General features: G+C 36.3%; 1 protein-coding gene across 1 annotated transcript; it reads left to right on the forward strand.

Annotated features, from left to right (window-relative positions):
- Nucleotides 1-1,408: 1,408 nt before the first annotated feature.
- LOC139970823 (arrestin domain-containing protein 2-like) lies at nucleotides 1,409-23,438 on the forward strand. The gene is made up of 6 exons (XM_071976844.1): nucleotides 1,409-2,589; nucleotides 8,368-8,457; nucleotides 10,777-10,970; nucleotides 17,004-17,168; nucleotides 19,501-19,689; nucleotides 21,953-23,438. The coding sequence occupies exons 1-6, from the start codon at nucleotides 2,454-2,456 to the stop codon at nucleotides 22,058-22,060; spliced, it is 882 nt and encodes a 293-aa protein (XP_071832945.1). The 5' UTR covers nucleotides 1,409-2,453; the 3' UTR covers nucleotides 22,061-23,438.
- The last annotated feature ends 796 nt before the right edge of the window (nucleotides 23,439-24,234 follow it).

Consider the following 24,234-nt stretch of genomic DNA (forward strand, 5'->3'; position numbering starts at 1 on the left):
TCGAAATATGAATATTTTTATATCTTTTATCGTTTCATTGGAATATTGTGTAAATTTTACAACCCCTGTCTATAGTGAATGTAGTAAGAATTTACACTTCGAGGTTTTACAATTATTTTGCTACATCAAAGCACAACCGAGATGCCTTTAGATTTATTTGAACGTTCATATGCAATATTCAATGTTAAAGGTGATTGAACTTTTCTATTCCATAAAACAAACTAATTAAATACATATATATATATAGTTTTACGTAAGGCTTAAAATATCAATTATACACGTGTGTTTTTGTTCATTGTTGTTAGTCAAACCTGTTAAATCTAGCGCTTAAAGCTGTGAATAGCTGGTTGCAATATTCGATTCAACTTTAAAAATCAATCCAAGAATCCAAACAATATAGGAAACACATCTGTTCGGTGCTATATATAGCTGTATGGCAGGTGTAGTGGTGAACTAACTGAGGTACGGGGCCTAATGCGGGGTGTATTGGAAAAGAGAAAAGAGAAAAATGGAATTTGTGATTTCCCGGTCATTAAATGTGTTGCTACCTGGCCCCAACCCCCCCCCCCCACACCCCTCCCTCCCGTTCTCCCTCCCCTTTGCACACACCACTGATATATTGATCATAAGTGGCAATGCTTTAAATAAATAGGCGAAATATTCGACGCAAATTTGGAGAAAAATACAACACGATAGGTTACATCCTCATAATTTATTGGTACTAAATAGGTAAATCATAACGCAAGCACCGTGTGAACTAATCTGACTAACTTACATGCCAACAAAAGTTGTTGATATTATGTGAAATAAAACTTGAGCTGAATTTTAAATTGTATTAAAGAAAGAATGAAACGTATAAAGATCGTTTTCAACCGAAAATCCTTGTCATAGTATTTGCATGTTCCGTCTAGTGCAGCTGTTTTGAATTTACATTCAAACATAGACTGGGGGATGTGGGATGCCGATGACTGATGTAAGGGAATTTCCCCTTCCTTCAATAAATTTTGTCCCACGTTTCGAGTTTCTCTTTGGATTCCATTTCTGAATTTATTCAGCCAATATGGCGCCGATTTGTAGCTATTGTAATTTTCCTGATCAACCCTCGAATTTCTCGTGCTCCGTACCTCATGATTTGTTGATGTGTTCTTTATATGTAACCGTATAATATCACTCTTTGTATAGTGTGTATATATGGATACATATTAGTTTGCACTATGGGGATCACTCAACCATGGAGACACACAATCTATACGTTGTTGTATATGCATGGCATGTCTGTATTAGCTATTCATATCACGATACATTATTTAACACCAAGCTTCTACTGAGGGTCGCGCAAAAACAAAACCTTAAGCAAACTTGTAAGAAGGCCATGATTGATTTGTCATCATTGAAAGGTAGATTAATTATGATGATGAATATGTTTCCCGCCAAAAGAGAATCGATTTCTACGGTTCGTAGACTCATAAGTGGTTCACAAATAATATTCATGCTTATCAACAACATATAACTTTTTTTGGCTTAAATTGTTTATATCTAGACCCTTTTATTATCCTTTTACTTTCTCTCTGGTCTCTGCTGACTATAGATTACCATAGCACTAAAACTATTAATATTTGATATGGCCTACACGCAATGATTATGGTAGCTATTAAGAACATCTCTGTATACACCAGACTACCGAACTGCTCTCTCTGATTGGTTCCAATAGTTGAATCGTCAGACAAGTTCGTCTTTCAAATGCTGCAATTTAAAAAAGGGAAAGACAATTCAACGTCAGTATCAGACGTGACTCTCCATTCACACTGTGGAGAAACGCAACCTAAAGTGCTTTGAATCTTAAGATCATCCGAAGTGTGAAATATTTCGCAGATATATGAGACCATGCTGTCTTTAGTTTCAACTGGTTTATCAACTCTTCCATATCCCAGCCTGTGAGCGAGTTTTCACAGCGAGAGGTCTACGTCAACGACTTTATCCCTGTATTTACATGCATTGTTTTGATGTTGTGACGTTTTGATTATGGAAAAATGGGAAATAAACGCTTTGTACAATGCGGCAACCGACATTAATATACTTTTGATTGTAAAGACAGACTAACACGTTGTTAATAAGCCTATCCCTTTACGCTGTTAAAGGGTAGAAGAGTCATAATAAAGGATTTGATAGAGTGTATATATTGTCGACAACTCCTCTACATTGATCCACCTTGACTGCAGCCTTTAAGGCAACTTTTCCAATGTGGGTATTTTAAACGTGTCAGCAGCGTATATAAAGATACACAGTAAATGCCATTGTGTAAGTACAACGTTAATTGGACTACCAGTTTATTATTATGATTTTCTCTTTCTGACGGTTGCCGGGTGCAGTCTAATCATATTAACTATAGATAAGGCGGGTTCTACTCTTTGCGTGTTATAATATAGTAGCACACTTAAGAGCAACTTGATAAGATGGTCAACTCCATTATGGGAGGTTCTAGCTCGCTTTGTGAAGTGAAAATTTTCCTGGATCAAACCTTCTATACCCCAGGCTCGATCGCAAGAGGACACGTGGAGGTGTTACTAACGCAAGAGACACACATAGGAGGTAATATATGTTAACTCTATATATTTGTAGGCATATCTAGGCCGAACGTATTTTAATATATTTCATGTATATATGTGTATGTATATATGTGTATTATATGAAAAAAAACAGAGAACTTGAAATAATTTATGACTCATAATTGACAAATAAAGAGTATTGTTTTAGAAATTATTCTGGAATGTTTGGTCCCCCTTGGACCTTCGTCAGCAATACTTGGCAGTGGAATGAAAAGTACAAAATGTAACCCAATGAAAGTATGATGCTAGATATGAGTGAAAGTATGGCATTGCTGGAAATAGAACCAAATAAACCATGACTATATACAGGGAGCGGATTAAGGAGCTAAGAATAGGAAGAACGGATTACATACGTTTGTAGAACTGTTAGTTGTTTGAGGGTCCCATGTCTTTGTTGAGGCCGGTGATGTACGTGTGACCATACGAAAGATCCAATCGATTTCTTTTCGCTTACGTTCAGTTACAGATTTGAAGTTCGAGGCAATACAAATGCATTTTGGTTTTTGAGAGATTGTCTATGAAGATATAAATGTTCGGAAATGGGAAATCCCGCAAATTATCGCGAATGTTTTTTTTTTTGTTTTTTTGTTTTTTTGTTTTTTTTTGTGATTATTGAAACGTAAGCGGAACCGGGAACCTGTTTCACCGACATAATTACCCTCTTTGCCAAGTACACAGTAGAATAATGTGAATAACATTATCAGCATCACAAGAGAGGGAAGACTATAGTCAACATTGGAAATTTTATTTTGACCACGGTGGGGATAAAATGGGGGCATATTTGGCTTCGAGGTTTTCCGCAACGGAATTACCTGTGGAGTTGGAAACTGGGTAAGGGAGTCTGGGGGATGTGAGTAGAAATCTAAGGTTGGGGGGTGATGACAAACTTATGTACTTTCAGACTATTGAGTAAATCTAGAATGTACATGTCTCCACACGCAAGGTTAGCATCAAGATTAAAGTTATTGGAAGTTTACCTACGTAAGTAGGTACGTTGCCTTGTTTATATACCGTTTATGCATATTTATAATAATATCAATTTACTAGAAGTCTTTGTATATATAGTGAGATATAGACCAATCTTTGGAAGGACCGAGAGTGGTAAACAAGCTTACGATTCATCGTTTTTGTTCTGTATATTTTACGTTTATACTTTGTTTGTAAATATGTATCTTCTCTTTTCAAATGGATTGGGGGAGGGGTGGGATAGGAATGGGGGAGGGCACTTTGCATAAAACACGAAAATATCCACAAAAAATCATAATTTTAAATTAAATAAGTTGTGATATTAAGAACAATATAACAGTAGAATTTAAATACTACGCCATTGTCATTGACTCACTTTTGTATGTTATTTTATCAAAGCCTGAATATACACAAACAGATCGTTTCAACTAAACTGAACATAACTCCTATATAGCCTACACGCAACACCAATGAGAATTTTGACAGATGAGAGATAGATCTTTCTTGTAATTGTTGGCTATACGTCTCTGGAATTCTACATCCGAGGCAATTCACACTGTTCAGATTATTAGTGTCTGAGAAGTTGCCTATAATAAACACCTGCGTCGGCAGAGGCTATTTATAAAATTTACTAGAAATATATCATTTTATGTTCTTGTGTTTTCGCGCCTTGAGCGACCTGCTGGATGGATATATGCGCTTGAAAACGGTAACGTTAAAGAGAAAGTACCCTTCTTCAGCTACTTATAAGTCATCGATGCTATAGGTAGAAATCCTATGCATGACCCCCCCCCTGTCCCCTCCTCTCTCTCTCTCCCTCCACTCCCTTTACCAGAATACTGCGAGGCAACAAGCACAACAATATGTCTATAGATTATGTGTTATTACAGAAAGTCCAAATGTGGTATAAAAATCGATCATTTTTGCTTATCCAGAAACTGTATGTGTTCGTTACGAAGTATTGCTCATTGCGTTATTAACGTGTATATCTGCGAGTGTTAAAAATGTAATAACGTGGTATAGCTTTCCTTTGAAAGGTTATATGTTACTATTATAAGTGCATACACTCACATTAGAAATTGAAATCGAATTTGAAAACATTTCCCAATCAATTTTTCCTTTCAAACGACGCAAGTATGAAACGTACCGAAAATCAATCCTAGGTTTAATATTACTTGTTATTTTTTTTTTATTATGAGTTATAAAAATTTTAAATGGAAATTTTACGTCTGAAATTTCCTAACAAGAAAACATGATGGAAAAAAGGTGGAAAAAATGAAACCTTTCAATATAATAAAGATTGATCCATAAATTATTCCAAACGGTTAAATCGTACATTTAACAAATAAAGCTTAGTTGTATATACGCAGCTATGATACGTAAACCGAACTACATTCTGTACTTCGCTCATCAGTATTAGCCAAATATTGCTAACATTTGCTAAAAGTTCTCAAAAGTACTAATATCTGGAAGGGTTCTGACCTTCCTAGTTATTCCAAGACATTGAGTAGTGCTGAATTAGACAATTAATTCTTTCTGTGAGGTAGAATTTCAAGCATGGATATTGACAATAAAATGATTGTTGAAGTTGGAGTGTGGGTGACCATTGTTTAACTTTCTAGCATATTTGAGGACTTTAAAAAATGACGGCCCGTTGTACAAAATGAGTGAAATATTTATCATGTTCTGTCGAGATGTTACATTATATGAACACCTTGTTATTGTCGTTTGGAACACCAAAAATATAAAAAAAGCTTGGGCTTATTTCAAAATTCTTAATGAAGAAAAAAAAAAGGATTATACAATAACAAATATTGGCCTACAAGTAAAATCTGTACAATGAAACACACTTATATTATATATACTATATATAATTATTATAATGTATATATATATATATGCGTATATAGGCGTATAACTATATATAAATATATATAGGCGTATATCTATGTATATATACGCCAATATACACGCCTATATGTATAGGAGCATATAAGAGTATAAAGGAGTATATATATATAGGAGTATATATATATATACATATATATATATAGGAGTATATATATAGGAGTATATATATATATATATATATATATATATATATATTATAGGAGTATATATATATGTATATATTTATATATGCTTGAAAGTGACCTCTCTTGAAATTGTCACTACACCCTTCTTTAATTCCCACTCCAATCATTATACACCTCAACGTTATTCTCCGCGTTGAACTATAACGATCTGTATATATGGGTTTATTTAATTATACGGGATACCCGTTTTAGCGAAATGGTGCTAAGCGCATGGTGCGTGAAATTGAAGTAAAACTTCCATAAAATACGATCACTTCGTCTTAGTAAAACCTTAATCAATTTGTTTAATGTTGACCTTCGAGGTATATTTTATAACTGTTCCCAAGTATATATGTATGGAGTTATAAATATTAGTGTTTACACGGGTCCAAAAATCGGGAACCGGGTACCCGGGGGCCGTTACCCGTCGGGTATCCGGGTACCCGGAAAAAATTTGTTTACCCTCGTGTATCACGATTTTCAAGAAATTACATATTGGATGCTGTAATAAATGCATTATATTCTCTACTGACAATGTTTTCATGTTCAAATACGTAGGTGTAAGATAAGGTATAAAACCTCCCTCAATAATTTTTATTTGCTTCTGTTTCTTTCATTAACTTGTTAATAAATTAATTATTTAATTATAATTAGCATTACTACTAACATCGCACTTCCGACTCTGCTTATGCTAGCTCGTGCACGTCTATTGGATCAACTATATAAATATCCAATTTAGCTCTTAAACATTTTTTTAAAATACTACTATCTAATTTGCAGGCCCAGGGTTCGCATTAGCCGCGAGATTGCACGATTCGCGCAATTTGATCGCATTTGGAATAAACCGTAGTAAAAAGCCACTTGCGATTACTATTTTTTAGTAATCCCGTCTATAATCCATAAACATCGTTAAAAATTCCTTGTCAGCCTTTCCTTCATTGAAATAAACGAATGAATAAATAATAATTTCTTCCACATGGTAGCCTAACACCACACTAAGTCAATGGAAAATCTGCCTAACCGTCGGTTTGCCAATTTTTTTTTTTTTTTTTAAATCACACTTTGCTTAGGATTCGGGTAATAAATTAGGAACCGGGTAGTATCGCGTCGGGCGGGTACCCGGGTACCCGGATAACCCGTGCAAACACTAATAAATATATATATATACGTGTATGTTTACTACTAGAGGTGTGTGGACAGCAAACTCACAGAGCGAGAGAGTATACACAAAAAAGAAAAGAGAACTGCCATTTCTGTAGCATTTAAGAGGATTTATCACTTGGGTGTTTCTCACTCAGTGCAAGCCTGATTGATTAATTTGCTAACAGTATAAAGATTCTATCCTTCGGGAGTTTATCCTAGATAACTTGATTACCCAATTTTGTTTCGAAAAGTGTTCTGATGTGTTTCGAAAATATTGTTTTGAACTTTAATCAAGCATGACATCGTCAAGTTAGACGTTTTTTATTACTATTCTCATTGAAAATTTAGAAGCGAAACATCAAGCTAGATATTTTTATTCCTGAACTTAATAGCTCGATATTTAAATATTAAAGGAGTTGCCTCAACATCACGAGAACTCATATAAAATATCTCATTTTTATCTGTTAAAGCGCGATATCAAAAATTAAAGGGGAACATACCAAAGAGCGATTTTGATTTTTTATTTCGAAGACGCATTGACCAGTAGAAACGTGACATGCTGTACGAACTTCTTGAAATATGTTTTGCTGTACAATGGGCGGTACGGTATATACGATGCGCTTGGGCGCAGCACTTTTCAGTGCATAAAGTTGGGTGTGACTTATTTGTCATTATTTCATGTTGTTAAGAAAATGAAAAAGCAGTTTGTTGGATGTTTAGAAACAAGTTTGTTACATTAAGAAACAATGGTACTTTTGTTAGGTGATAATTACTACGTCACGCCGTAGCTTGTTACGTGATTAAAAAAAAATCCCCAAAGAAAGTTCGTGCTTTTCATTACAAACATCAGCAATTAGACAATTAGCCCTTAGCCTCCATGCTTTGGGTCGAGAGCCAACAAGTTATGTCATGTCATCAGAATCTACGGTGCGTCGCGCGCCGGATAGTGGAAACCAACAAAAGATGATCGGTTAACAATAATTCCGATGGAGTCTGACAGTCAACTTATCCACGGTTGATGATTTTTTACGAGTTTCACGTGTTAATAAATGTTTGTTATGTGCATTTGTCTGTATGTGTGTGTGTGCTGTTGTTTACCTACTTCAGTCAAAGTGTAAGAATATCATTAGGGAGTACATATTGGCTAACTTTAGGCCATACACGTTTATATGGGCTCGCGACTAGCCGAGGCCGAAGTCACAAAATGGACCCACTGGAGTTCCTTTATAAAGGAACTCTAAGGACCCACTAAGGACGGAATACTTTACGAAGCAGGAACTATATAGACACAATTCCGTAGTATAGTTACCAAACCTATAATAACTTGACAAATTCTAATTGAGACCGTATTGTTTAATTTACACTGGTCAGGGTTTAATTAAGTACCGTCATATGGAACACAATTACCACGAAAAGGGAAAAACTGAAAATCAAAGATTTATTATGAAAATAAAATTGTTCACTAAATTGAGTTAGTCTGATGTAGAGTTGGAATATGGCTATAGAAAGCAAATAGGCAACTACCTTAACTTCACATTTCTATTTCTGTTTTCCTCTTTTATTTCTGACTTTTCTAGATGTGGTTGCTGAAGTCATCGGAGAGAGCGTCATCTACAGTAATTATAGAACACTATGCAAATTTGAACAGACTATATTTCGATCGCCTGGTAAGCTGTCTCAGTCTCTCTGTTCACCTGTATGTCTGTCTGTCTGTTGACTTTAACTGTAAAATTGACATTTCAACATTGATCCCTGATTTTTGTTCTTGAATTTTTCTACCCTTCAATTATCAAACTATATTATATAGTATTTATTGTAGCCAAACTGAAAAGCATAATTGGAGCGAGCTTCCGTTGGCGAGGTGGGGGGGGGGGGGAGGAGTTTTAAGTGTGAGGTTCAGGAACTGTGGTACCTCCCTTGAGCTCCTAGAACACATATTGGTGAAAAGTTTAATTAATCACGTGATCTGATAGGACCATGCATGATTGGTGTGTTCATGTCAGACGACGCAATTCAATCTCGAATTAGTATTTCGGATTGGCTCGCGTTTTGATTTTCATGTGTATAACCAATGCATCATGCAATGCGTTTGTTATGTATATATATGTATAGTGTTGTCGTGAAGGCTCTCTATACAGCATAACAGTAAAACATTAAGAATGACAAAAGAAGAAATCAGTAGCTATTACACTTAGGCTATTGATTTGTTGAGTCACTTTCTTTCAAGCGAAAGGTTGGGTTAATGGGGTGGCAAGGACAGGGGGAGGGAGGGAGGGGGATGCTTTGAAGATACAGCGTGTAAGTTGAAATACAACGGGTGCGGGTTTGACCAAGGTGTAGTTAGTAGACAGGGACGGGTGGGGCGGGGGGGGGCGGGGTGTCTCTGACCACTTCTTTGTGCTTCTTTGTTTGTTCAACATTGTGCCTCTTTAATTGGTTGTTGTTCATTATATGATTCTGAAATATTTCGCTCATATACTATTATACTTCTTTAAAACAGTGAATTGCGGGATATTGAAATACAAATGCAACTTAACAATATAGACTATACAATAAGCATATTTAGTAGCTTCTCTTCGTTAACAGGCTGTAGCTGTAGGCCTACTTTATAGTTTCACATTACTACCAGCACATGTGAATAGCGTATAGAGCGAAACTTGCTGGTATAAACAGACCTGCACGACACACAGTTACAGTTGTGTATATAGAGGGCCTCTTTGTAGCAGTTTAATAGTTACCTATCCAAACCTATTGCCAACTGTGAGTTACAGATCCAATGCTCAGCTCTGTATCAAGTCCATACACAACAGTATAGGCCTACACACTAATATATAATACTTTACAAGGTTTAAGAGTGCGGGAACTGTGCATTTTGTCCACATATATTCAAGGGGCACACCGGTTGGAAAAGCTATGCAAAACGTGCAGAGATTCACGCGGATACTGAAGACTGGTATATATATATACATGAGATGGAATGACTATAACAACATCACGGGGGACGTCTATTGTATTAGTGGATTATCATATCAGATATAGGGGGAGGGGGAGGGGTGGTCCAACATCATGTAGAGGGGTCAATATGTCATTCGATCCTCATTTCACACTTAACTTGCAAACTATAAGGGTATAATTGTGTGTTTTGTTTGATTGGTTGGTTAGGTGGAGAATGTGTGTGTTGGGAGGGGGAAGGGGGGAAGGGAACATATGGGGCAATGGAATTGTGTGTATGTGTGGGATGGGGAAAGGGGTAGGGGTAGGGGTGATGGTTCCCAAATGGTTACGTCAATGTTACATGGCCTCACCACATAATATTTATTTATATATACATGTATATATATATATATATATATATATATATATATATATATATATCCACATACATACATATATATATATATATATATATATACATATATATATACATATATATATACATATATATATATATATATATATATATATATATATATATATATATAATTGAAGTACAAGCTATGTACTATTCATGACTGCAACATTAATATTGATTTAATGAGAAACAAACAGCCAGCAGTCAATAAATCCTTGTCGAGAGACCTAGTAACGGGTGAGTCGCTGATTGCTGAAATACAGGCATGGTTCGAAGTAAGTTGAAGTATGACGTTATAACGTCCTTGTATATAAATCACTTTACTACCTTGTAACATTACAGAGTATATGCATTGTTATTTTTTTTTATATTGAAGTCACAATTGCTTACATGTTAAAAATTACATGAATCTTGAATCATGAATTGTGATACAGTACGGTACTAGACGGACCGTCATCATAATGAACACGTTACCCCACGCAGTCTTGATCATTTGTGTAGCCTGAAGATGAGTGCAGGCGAGGGGGGGGGGGAGGGGGAGCCAATTTTCAAACGCACGACATTCCTCCTATGGAGCTTTCAAATGATATATCTATATTTAGAATGATATAGGTAAATTTCTGTTCACTTACAGACGTTTCACAGGCTGGAAACCACCGGTTTCCTTTTGTCTTTGAGATACCCACACAGAGTACGCCCTCGACATACCACGCCAGAGACGGTGACGTAACATACGTCATCAAGGCTAAGACACTGGCTGGTAAATGTAAAAAGGAGTTTACGGTGATATCCCATCTGGACGAGCTGACGGAAGAAATTGACGAATCGGTAAATTTCTTTTGTTTTATATTTGTTTGGTGTTAAAACAGCTAGATTTATATAGGCGCCCGTTGTATGTTCAACCGCCTGACATAAACATGCACCTATAAATTAGATTGTTGCATCGGTGTCAAAACCTGTATGTTTGTTAGTTTGAAATGGTTGAAATCCATAACAAATATCAACATTTGTCGTCTATATAGGCGCAATGTTGATATAACCTACAGGTTTACAATTACGATAGTACGGCAAGCCTGTAGCCTACGTTTCATACCGGTGGGTCCCAAATTGGGGGTATAGAGAAAACGGCATTGCCGCGGTTGACATTTGTTCTATAGTTTGAATTTTAGAATTACAAGATTGACCATAGCCAGCCTTTGTGGTGTGAGTGGGGGGGGGGGGGGAGGATTACGGGTGCAAAAACAAAATTTTCTCGGCCCATTTTATGAGTTCGTATTGATATATGACTTTCCATGACACCATAAAGACAAAAAACATAATAGTATGTGCGAGTATAGGTATACGCAGGACCCAAGCAGAGATGTGTTTTTATTAAAGACTATATTTCTGTGTCACAAGACTGTGTCATTTACTTCATAATCAATTTGGTTATATAGATTGGAGAAATCTCGTTCTATGTTTAGTAAGGCTAAAGAGGGTAAACCTCGTGAGAAGAATATCACGACGTGCTGTAAAAATAAGTATCCTATCCAGTATCATAAATATCATAGGTATTTATTTGTTTTGCCGTCCTCGTTTCGCCCACGAAACTTTCTGTGGGGGCACTTTGCCTTCCGCCCCCCCCCCCCCCATCTCACTACGCCACTGGCGCCAAGGCACTGTATCAGATCTCTGGCAGGAGATATACTACAGCGCCGAAGGCTAAAAATACTTGACTTCTTACTCAAAAGTGAAGCTTTATACTGTTAATGTTTGCTGTAGCTATATTCCTTTATGCATAACAGATATGTTACATTGTAACTGCATATAGATTAGGATATTCCGGTACTTTGATTTTCTATGCTTATTTCCTTCATCCCTCTAGTTTGTTGGAAACACTATATATCCCTGCTGTTTAAATCCAAATTAATATTGCCAGGTCAAACGAATACCCTCGCGTAATACGCGCAAGTTGGCTTCGCCATTAAGTTAATACGAACACGCTGTATAGAGATCATATTTACAAAACTTATGCGTGCAGACGAGCGCGTGTACTGACGACCACGTTTTTGTGTGTAAGAAGAAGTATTGGAGTCATTAATCTAACGATTTCGGCGCGATACAAAATCTTTCATCTCTAGTTTTGTGTTAAGTTGTGGGCGAAGAGAAAAGAGACACGCGCGCGCACTAAAAACGCGCAATTAGTAGCCAGCGGCTATATTGACGTCACAGTCATTGTGTCAAATGTTAAAACTTAACAATCGTAAACAATTACAGTGTTATATCAGTTGCTAGATAACTTTATCTTCATCAACACTGCTTCGCTTCGCTGCTATCTTACTACAATGCCACCGTTTGCCACCTTCAACTGCAAGTATCATCTGATACTGTGCTTATTATTTGCTTTCATCTCACGTGACTCCTTCGGTAAGTGTTATATCAACTTAATATTCCTTTGGCATTATTACTCGACAGAGACTTCAGCGTGGCTAGTCAGGCGTTATTCACACTAGTATAGTTTGAGCAATTTGGCTACTGTGTTGAAGTATTGTAGGGAGGGAGAAGAGGGGCTTTTGATCACATGCTGCGTTCATATAGTAGGCCAATGACTTGACAACCACGTACGTAAACAGTTGACATTTTCTTTGGCTGGTATAACAAGAGTTATCAGACACAACGTCAGCAATGATACCCCGTGCGTGAATTAGGCCCATAGCTTAGATAAACTGATGGTGAATATGGGTGGTCTAGCTCTGGAAAACATTTTAATGTTTAATTTACTTCCTCAATTCACTTTCATTTTTCTCATAAAGTAGTTTAATCTCATATTCCTCCTTTTCTTCATTTCAGGTTCCTATGAACTCGAAGATGTTATGGATGAAAACAATTTCGTCACCAGTCTATGTATATATGGCTACTGTGACGAGTTTGACCAGCCCGAGGATCTGAGAGAACTCACTCCCTCCTTGGATGGTCAAGAATCATTGAACCTTGACCTTGACGAGATCCAAGATGAATGGTCAACACTGGACATGTTGTTCTTTGATTTTTATGACGTCATGACCTACTACCTTTACCCAGGGACGTCGCTAGAGGGGGGGTGTGGGGGGGTGTCTCACCCCCCCCCCAATCTTGGTAAAAATGACAATAGTTGGAAAATTTGAGTGCGACAGTCGGAATTTCCGACTGTCGGAATTTCCGACTGTCGCCAGCTTCAATTCGGAATTTCCGACTGTCGCGCTCTAATTTTTCTGACTGTCGCACTCTTATTTTCATATGTTCTTGTAATTTGTGAGTGACATAAAATTTTCGATCAAAATTGACCTTTAATCAGTCATATTTACCACGTTTTCCTCGTCACATTGAGAAATTGTATCTCGCGATCCTTATACTCCACCATACAAAACTTCGTATGATTTTGAATACTCTAAAAAAAAATACAACGTTCGCCAGCTTCATTTCGGAAAATTTATGTATTAATTTTGTTATTGGGTGGGTCGACCCTGTTCGCTAGCTTAAAGTAAGTTCAGGATATACCAGGGACGTAGCCAGGGGGAGCAGGGGAGCGACTGCTCCCCCCCCCCTTTGAGTGTCGAAAAAAAATGTTTAAAAACTGTTGTTTTTTAGCATGGTATTTTGTCAGTGCTCTTTTGATCTTGAATACTCGTCAACTCCGTTAACTCGATTATAATCGTAATAACATGCAGGCCTACTGATTCAACTACTTACTTAGTTTGGCAGATGCAATTAGATAAATTTAGCCTATAGCCTATTTCAAACCTACAGTTGGCCACTGCGTAATAAAATACATATTGCCTACCTAACCTCACTCGATGGAATGTCACGAACCGTATGCACAACAACGACGACAAGTTCGTTCTCATCCGTTCTATGATTCGTCCTAAGTTGTTGCACGAACAGCATGTTATGAAGCTAAGCTAGCAATCGTACGTGATACGCACTTCCTATAAATAATTATTACACTGTTAATACACGGAGATAACGATATTTTTTTAGGCCACTGCAAATCTGGCTGTCTTACAAAATATGAAAGTTTATATTGTCCATCAATTAAGTTCGTCAAATGTATTTAAGTCCAGACATTGGACAATAAACAAGAATCATCCTTCTGGAAAAATTGTAAAAGAGCACTATGTTTGTCTTTCTGATATATTATGTAAAAGAACATGTAAAAGAATTCAAACAGGAAACAAAATCTGCTGATAATATGATATCATATGATAATGATGAAACTGGCAACAAATTGCACCAGATCGCATCTAAGGATCTTCAATTGTTCAAAAAAATCTCAAAGGGGAGGGGGACACCCCCTCCCCTTAGACCCCTCCCCCATATCAATCGCAAAAAGTGCTTCCCTTTTCAAATTCCTGGCTACGACGTTGGGATATACATTGTCTCTATGGTATACAATTAAAACACGCAATGCTAATCTACGGAAGTTTAAAAGTGCCATCAACATAAGCAAAAACTTTGCCCCATAAGGTACAAATGTATTGAAAAAAGTTCGGAACAAAAGTGCAGTCGCGAAAGATGGGGTGTCTGACTGACACTGACCGTATCGTTGACGATGAGTGCGGGGGGGGGGGGGTACAAGGCAGCAGTCGGAATTTTCTGACTCCAAAACCCATCCAGTTGGAATTTCAGCCACTACACCCCCCAATCATCAGGCCTTAGCTACGTCCCTGCCTTTACCACTTCTTCTGAGCTGGTATCATCATTCCTGATGTATGACGTCACTCCTGGTTACCATGATCGTGTCTGCGTACCTCTGTCTCATGGCGATGAATACAACTATCTTCTGCCAGAGAATGGATTTTGCCAGCGCGATGACACCAACACAAGGGTCCGAGTAGACCCACGGCTGACACCATTCACTTTCTCTTCCGTTGGTGATATATTTGATCCCCTCTGGATGGATGTCACTAAACTTGCTGGTATCTTGGAAATAATGGACGACTACTATTTGATGCCAATCTCGAGAGTTTTAGTCGTGGTCTTGCTTTATCGTCGAAAGAAACGGATGACATTTAATTCCAAGGGATTCTACATCCACTACGCGAAATAAAAGAATCCATCGCTCTCTCTGTTTATATACTGTTATATACATTATACATAAAGACTGCAGATACTATATTAGTATAATATATTTTGTATGAAAACAGTATTGTTGTTGGTTATATCACCTTAACCAACTAAGGCTCGAAAATCTTAAGTAGTTTCGAATATTGAACGTAATAAAAACAGAGAAAGTAATACCATCATTCATGCTCTTTACATTTATAGCTTTGCTCGTTTCTCGGTTGTTGAAACCACGATTTTTTCTTGAGGCGTGAAGATCTACCTGTGGTCCAGATATAATTGACATCGTTAAACCCGCCCCCTCCCTTTTGCAAAGCAGTTGACTGTGTTTCGTGTAGAGGTATCTCATCTATATGGTAAAACTCTCCCCTCTTCCTCTCCAGAAACAATAATCAACTTCCTAAGGATAATGTTTTGTATAGGGTTAAGTTTGCGCGCAAGTTCTGATCCGCTAAAGGTATTTTTGAATACGAAGAAGAAATTTCAAGTTAGATTTTCTCTTTATTACTTTTATTTTGAGTGCTTGAAAATTGCCACTAGAAAGTAAGCAGTATCTGAGAATCTTGCAACTTCTTTCCTTCCCGGACCACGAATAACTAAATAGCATTGTTATGAAGTGTAGTGCACAGGCTTTTAAAGATTGCGGGCTTTTTATTCTTCACAGACAGACGATGGCCCTGGGCCAAGCCCTCCCCGACCCCCTTGGGCACTTCATCGTTGTTACAGATTCACAGTTACAACTGTTATAATACGCACTTAGAGAATAATTAAGCATCATTGCTATAGAAATGTGGCATGCATCTTTTACTTGTTCAACCCGGTATACGAATTTATAAAAAGTAAGAATAAAAACATGTGAAGCTTACGCTATTAAAGAAATAAATGAAGGGTTGTCTATATTTAGTAATATCACCATTTGCTAGAACTGAGGGTAAAGATATAGGGCTTCCAAGAAATGTCAGGTCAAGAAACCGTTGCTTTCGTACAAAAACAATTTCTCAGCTGTGAATTTTGTAACATTATATCCCCAGTTTAGCAGCTTATTATAGTAAACTATGTTAACCTCAAGTTTAAATTATGCACGCTTGAATTGCAAAATACTTCTCCAACAGTGACTTCCTTGCGGGTCATAATCCTCCACATTTTCCCGATGGACACTGAAAAGTGTCAAATTTGACAATGCAATGTCTCAGCCTGATGCAAAATGCTTTGTGTGTGGTTATGTTGTTCCTGCACAAAGCTGCCATTTTAAAGACCCATGGTTTTAAAAGAGGCAAATGTTGTTCAAGGTACAAGATTTATCCACCTCAATCCTCTACCCCCCCCCCCCCCACCCACCCTCCCCTCCATTAAACGCTACCGTCCTTGAAAGAGAAGAAAAGGGTAATAGTCCCTACATTTAATTTCAAGTTTTTTCAAGTTTTTATTTATTTATTTCTATCATTAAATCACAATGATGTACATTTGTAAAAAAAAAAATTAAAAAAATACGGTTCTAGCATTGAAGCAGCGGGACCAGAAGTAAGATGACTTTTCGAGTCTGGTCTCTTACAAACTAATACGAGAAAATTAAATTTTATATAGAGACAAATAAAACATCAAGAAAACACATAGAAAAAAGCCACACATAGGGAATTTTAATTAAATTTATTATTTCCAGTAAAACTATTTATAGAAGGAGTATAAAACACAGCCAGCATAGTATACTGACTATACACAAATGTCCACCCATCATTATTAATACAGTAATAACCCTATATCATTCTAACCTCTTTTCCACAGTCGTTTCAGTCGTCATTCGTCAAACAAGGTCCTTATTCCGTTGAAGTATTGCTTCAAAGGACAGGATATTTGCCAGGAGAGAGGATTGGTGTACTTCTCAACTTAAGTCGTGGAAAGCAATCACCATTATCCATCAGTCCTTTCATTACAACGGAGCTTTTCGCGGTGAGTTTCCAATGCAAACACCGTTCCTTGAGCCTGTATACATGCATGTCAAGTGACATGTTTGTTCTTTACATATACATATTTGGCAGAGGTGTTGAAGTTTGAAAATGGCGAGCGATCAAGACTATACGTAGACTTATAAGAGATATATATAGTAGTATATGAAGTTTAAAGCCACAGTGTGCGTCTAATTTAATTAGAAGATGCTTTCTATGACAAAAGTCTCATTATAGCTAACTTCTTGTCTAGCTAAGAGACAGGTGGACTGGCCTATATATGCGTACTGAAGTTTATAACTAGTGGCTGCTGGCCCCTGAGTCGCCGATATCCTCTTGGTTGTAAAATGTGCTATAGCTTTCGACCGAGAAGCCAACATGCTTGTTTGAGGGCCCCAACCTCGCCAGTTGAATTACTGCAGAAGCCCAATTTATGTCCCACTCGCCACCCTTGCTCAGAGGCCGTCTATAATGTGTACAATATAATAGAACGACCACGATTGGTCAGTTGTATATTACGGCCATAATAGAACACTGGTCATACTGCCCTCGTCACAACATCTTAGCTCACAATGGGACGATAAGGTCTCTTTAACTCAGGCGCTTAGCCAGCCTCCATTGTGTGAGGGGGGCAAAGCCAACTTTTTTGTCCCTATTGTAAGTGTCAGAGCATTTAAGCTTAAATAACGCTTACATCGGTATGATTTTTCATGCCACCATATAGGCTCCACCCTCAGTACGAATTCAAATTTTCAATTGGGGTGCAAAAGGTTGGCTGACGTCCGTCTTGGTGAGGGATCTATAAGGGGAGGAGAGAGCCCTCCCATTTGAGAAATTTTTACTTCGTTAAGGAAGCTTATAGATGCAAAATGGTGCTATTCATTTTCGGCATTGGGCTTACATGTTGATAAGAATAGTCAGTTTTTTGCCGAGCAGCAATCGAAGTAATGTTACTTGCTAAATTAATGGTCTTTGAATTATACTGCAGAAGAAGGGAAAAAACACTTGGAGGGTGTCTTATATAGTTGGAAGCATAATATAAGCAACACTCGGTAATAAGTTTGAATTCCTAGAGTGAACTTTAGCAATATACCGAGTCAAGAATGTTGTATTACAATATGAACGACCCGGTATATGAAAAGAAAGTATATATTAAAGATATATTACAACCTGTCGCAAAAGTTTATTTCGTCAAATTTCCCTTCTTACCCATCATGATGGTCAAAATACACATGTAATGCTTGTTCCTTCGCAAAGATCTGAGTTTTTTAGAACTTAAACAACCTTCTACTCTATAGAGTATAACATGTAAGTTAAGCAATGAATCTCGCCAATGTGGAGAGAAAAAAAAACAGGTCTATGGCATCTTAGCAGTAAATATATTTGACTGCAGCAATCCTTCAGGGTGATATCTTTGATTCCAGAACTCGTAAATCCTTGCTTTTAGCAAAGATTTGGTTATTTTCATCCTCGACCGCAAGGACCCTTCTCGGATATCTAATACCACAGACTGCATAATCCTGTTAACGTTAATCCAAGTTCTGACTGATTATCGAACAGTACTTTATCCTGGCTTCAAGTAAATTACAAACATAGAGAGTTTTTTAATATTGACTATACTGTGCCCGTCGCCAACTTCTTTTTCTTTTCTTTCCATTTTCGTGTATAAAGTCAATATTGATTCCAGCTAACATCCGTAGTTTAATTAAATTATACTGTGACCAGGTCACTTCGCCGATGTATATATGTATATCATATAGCACGCCGATAAAATATCCCCTGGGGTTTCCATTTCTCAACGGTTCAAAGGGGCCGTATATATATATATATATATATATATATATTTATATATATATATTTATATATATATATATAGAGGCATATATATATATATAGAGGCATATATATATATATAGAGGCCTATATATATATATATATATATATATATATATATATATATATATATAGAGGCATATATATATATATATATATACATGTATATGTATTTATGTGTGTGTGTTAGATAGACAGGTAGATTGAAATGAAAGTATATACTATATACATAATATCTGAATATATATACATAAGCGACGCTTTTCTTAATACGGTGCGTCTGAAAACTGCTCAGTGCTAGGTGAACAAACGACGTAACAAGCTATATGTAACTGGAATTGATAACAATCATTTCCAAGTTTTATTATCTGTATTGTAGATCTCTTAATTTCTTTAACTTTAGTTCTTCCTAAGGTTATATTTATAAGTATATGAAAAGAAATGTTATAAGATGATACTTGTTGTTGTTTGTTACACTGTTTTTGTTTCATTCATCTTTGTAGGCCGTTAGGTGTCAGGAACAGAAGGGTTTCTTGACATCTAAGGTTTGTTTGGAGAGGAAGAGGTTTATCTTTCCACGTACTGCTCGTCATCGGATGAGACAAGTCCTCCAGATCCCAGCAGATGCTATGCCCGCTACCAGCTTTAAAACAGCTTTCGAACATCCAGTTGAGCTCAACTATTATCTCAATGTAAGTTTATTAGTAACGCAGTAACACACACATTAACATTCGATGTGGCGTTTTGAGTAGGTTTTGTCATTTTGTCGATAATATGCGATCCCACTATATGCCATAATAATGTTACTTTGTCGATAATACGTGATACCAATATATGCCTTTGCGATAATATGCGATACTAATATATGCCATGATAATGTTAGTTTGTCGATAATATGCGATACTAATATATCTCATAATGATGTTAGTTTGTTGATAATTTGCTATACTAATATATGCCGTTATAATGTTATAGTTTGTCGATAATACGTGATACTAATATATCCCACGATAGAGTTAGTTTGTCGATAATATGCGATACTAATATCATATAACACTGTTGTTCTTTGATTGACTGTATAGGCATATATACTCAACTTCTGTGTATCAAATATATATGAACATTTCGCAATTTTGGAGAAGTCATAATTTTTAAAATGATGCGACATTTTGGGATACGTGACATGTTGCAAAATATGGGCGATTCATTTGTAAAATAGAACAATAACTCATACTCTCTAGTGTAACATAGTGAAAATTGTATATAAAAAAATGATATGTTATACCTACGCCTATGAGGCTTATAAATATACCAGATGTGATCAACTAACTTCAACCTCATGCTCAGAAATGCTTGGTATCTTACATTTGGTGCAACTTGAAATTCGCAGAGAAACGCAAAGAACTCCTTAAAAGGGATAGTCCATTTAATAAACATTTACATTTAATAACATTTAATAAACGAAGGAGGAACATATTCTAAGCTTCCTGGTAAAACTTGCTTTCACTTCCTATGTAACGTTTTCCAGATAACATTTGAAGTTGACACGTTTTGTACCCAAAGTGAACTTGAAGCAAACAGATGTGATGTCATATCGTATAGCATAATTACAAATTTGGTTATATTTGTCATTAAATTTAAGTATACAATATTTTCTATACTTCAAAATTGGGATACATCTCTGTATGAGTATACTATCAGCATTGGTATATTGTTAACTTCTTCAGATCGCCTTCGGTAAAGTTGGAACTCCATCCAATCAAATGTCAAAACAATCAAGTGAAAAATAACGGAAAACAAAACATTTTTTCTACCTGTGTGCAACTATGACATCACACCTGTTTGTTTCTAGTAGCTGACTTTATGGAAAAATCTCTGGCAATTATCAATATCTCGATAACGCTATGTATAGGAAATGCTTCCAAACTTCACAATGATGCAATTTTACAAGTCAAAAATACAATTTCCTCTGGACTATCATTTTATTCCAACGTATAATCACATTTTCGTCGTGAAAATGTTGATTATACAAACAATAATAAAAATTACTTTGTTTCATTGCATGGGATTCACAAACCTTGACAGATTAAATAACCTTCAGGAAAATTATTTCTCCAATATGTTTTATGGAACACGTGATGAAAGAAAAATGCGTCCTATATTGCACAATATGTTATGTATGTAACATATATCTGTAATGGAGAACAAAAGAACTCGCTGCACCATCTGAAGGTTAAATCTATCAACAAGTCTATATCCAATTGCTTTTAAAAGAAAATATTGCAATTTAAGAAAAAAATCAAAAATCAAAATGTCGGTCATTTCATATAACATTGACCTCACTATAAACATGCATGGTTATATAATAGATATATATATAAATATATATATTTATATATATATATATATATATATATATATATATATATATATATATATATATATATATTATAGTACAACTGAACTTATGCATGCAATATCCGTGTGTGAATTGTGAAAAATTAGACCAAGAGTCTCTGGATATTTCGGTAAAACACTACTTTTTAATTCTTCACATCGCCTTGAGTACATCAACAGACGTGGGACTAGCGGGATAATTTTGACGTCAGGCTCGGGAAAACTTAGCTGTTATACGAGTAAAAAATTATATCGCTTCCACTGGGGATTTCTGACATTCCCGTTCCTAATTTGATGTTAAGCTGACCTTTTCTAATCTCTTTTGTCAGTATATCATTTTTTGAAAAAGTGACAAAATATTATTGTATCATTCGGAAGGATTTTCGGACTAATACGCTGTTTTGAAAATCATTTTGAAAATTGCCTATGGACAAGATATTATGCTAAATATAATTGGATAGGCTGACAACCTAACAAAGATTATGTTCATAACACACCTTCTAACTATTTTTCTTTATAACGAGATTTCATTTTCGATTCTCCCTTTCTCTCCTGCAGGTGAGATTATCCTCCAAGGAGATTCAAATTCCAATTAAGGTCGGAAAGAAGAGAATAAGGGAACGTAATTTCGAGAATGCTAGATTGGAAACTTGGACCACAGTATGAAGGGAGGCAGCCAAAATAAAAAAAAAACAAAACAAAATCACACATGTCTTTAATACGGTAATAAATTACTGTGTGAGGAAAATTATCATTTATTTGTACTCATTTGCAAGATTTCTTTTCATTATAAATGAACATGACTATATATTATATGACACAGGAGAATGGCAGCAGCTAGACAGGGAGAATGCAAATATAATTATATATTTTTGTATCATTTTACAGGAATGGTATCTTCGAAGTTCATGCACGCTGTATGTATATAACGTTCCCCTTATTTATCTACATATATATATATATATATATATATATCCCCGGAAAAGATGATAGGTGAAAAGATGAAAAAAGATGGAAATATGACAGCTGTGGATGGAACATGTAAGACTGCAACGGGCATAGTGTATGAGTGGTGGGGGGGGGAGGGGATTGGGGGAGGGGAGAATTTCGAAGTTGACTAGATGGGTATAGGGGGAGATCGTTCTTCTGAAATTGACGGTTAGAATCGCTATTATATTGCATATTTCTTTGTGTATGAAAGCCAATAGTATATAATAATTTCTAACACAACTGGTCCTATTGATGATTTACAGCGACATATCAGATCCTTCCTCTAACATAGTGACATCATTATAAGACGCCCTATATGTTCATAAAAACCATGATCCTGTTTAATATAGCAAACTTATAATCCCCCCCCCCCCCCCCATTGACTTAAACACGTCAATTCTACATAAGGTGGCCTCTCCAAATTTGTAGAAGTTTTCACTTGAAGCCACCCCTGGATTTTTGTCTGATAGGAATAGAACTATGGCACGCAGTTTGCACCAATTTATTGGGGTGTGCAATTATGAGGCGGTGATAGTTATATATTATTCACATCGACGCGACGAGTAACATTGAGAACCAAATTCAGAGCGGTAGGACGATAATACATTAAGACCACCATATTCATATCGACAAAACAATATACATATCATTTGAAACGGTCAAACAAATTGACACCACCTTATCGGTTTTATACGGTGACATAAATCGACACCACAATTATGTAAAATGCCCGCCAAATTAATGCTTCACCGCGATATAAACGATGTAACTATCACCGCCCCATGCATAATTTCACACCGGACTAAATTGGTGCAAAAATGCGTTCCCATGTAAAGAACATTCTCTCGAGTATAAAATATAAATACGAAAGGCCAGCATGGAATGATTGCACAGTGACTGATTGCCGGCCTATTTATTAAGCAAAGGAATAAAAAATAAAAAATAAAACAACTATGATGGAATTTGTGGCAGTACATGGGGGACTATGAACTTAAAAGATTATATGCGGAACAATTAAATGTTAATGTCTATAGGGAGTGAATGAAAAGGAAAATACGTATAGGTTATAAGAAGGGCCAATATAATTATGATTTTCATCATATTGAGTAGGCCAGTTCTGCTGGTGATGTTGGTCTAACCCTTTGTATTGATTTTTCTTCCTGCATTAAACCTTTCCTATGGGAAGAGGTTCCCAATACAAACCAGCTGCATATCAATTTAATTCTGATTGCATATATGAAAATATTTATGTGTATGACAATATACCTAACATGTAGACACCATGCACGCGTGCGCCGGATAAACCTAATTTATATCTAGGCCTATATGTGTGTGTGATTAATGGCAGTGCATAGGACTGTGTAATGCCATCTGTAGTATATTAAAGCCTTCATCACTGTTTTTATTAGCAAAGAGATTTATATATAGAAAAGTAAAGGTTAACTGTCTAATTCAGGGGCGTAGAAAGATGGTTTTACATATGCTACAGGAAATAGCCAGTAACGGACGTCAGGGGTGAAACTATGAAGGTGGGGTTGGGGTGGGGTGGATGTGACTGTTTGAGTAACTACTTCAATGACGTAGATTACCAAGGCATGTACAGTTCTATATATACGATGTATAAAACGGGCCATTATTGTAGAATAAGTTCAATTTCATATACGTATACATATTTGAAGTATTGTTTTTTTTGTGGGGAGGGAGAGGGGCAGAGGCTGCCGACAGTTATTTATTTGATAGCGCGTCTTAGAAGATAGATCTTGTGACGAAACCAGAGTAGAATTCATAGGTAAATTTTGAAAATCGTTTTTTTTTTGGGGGGGGGGGTGGGACATGATGCACGGATTGAT

Source organism: Apostichopus japonicus, chromosome 8 (assembly GCF_037975245.1).
Source record: "Apostichopus japonicus isolate 1M-3 chromosome 8, ASM3797524v1, whole genome shotgun sequence".
NCBI lineage: Eukaryota > Metazoa > Echinodermata > Holothuroidea > Aspidochirotida > Stichopodidae > Apostichopus > Apostichopus japonicus.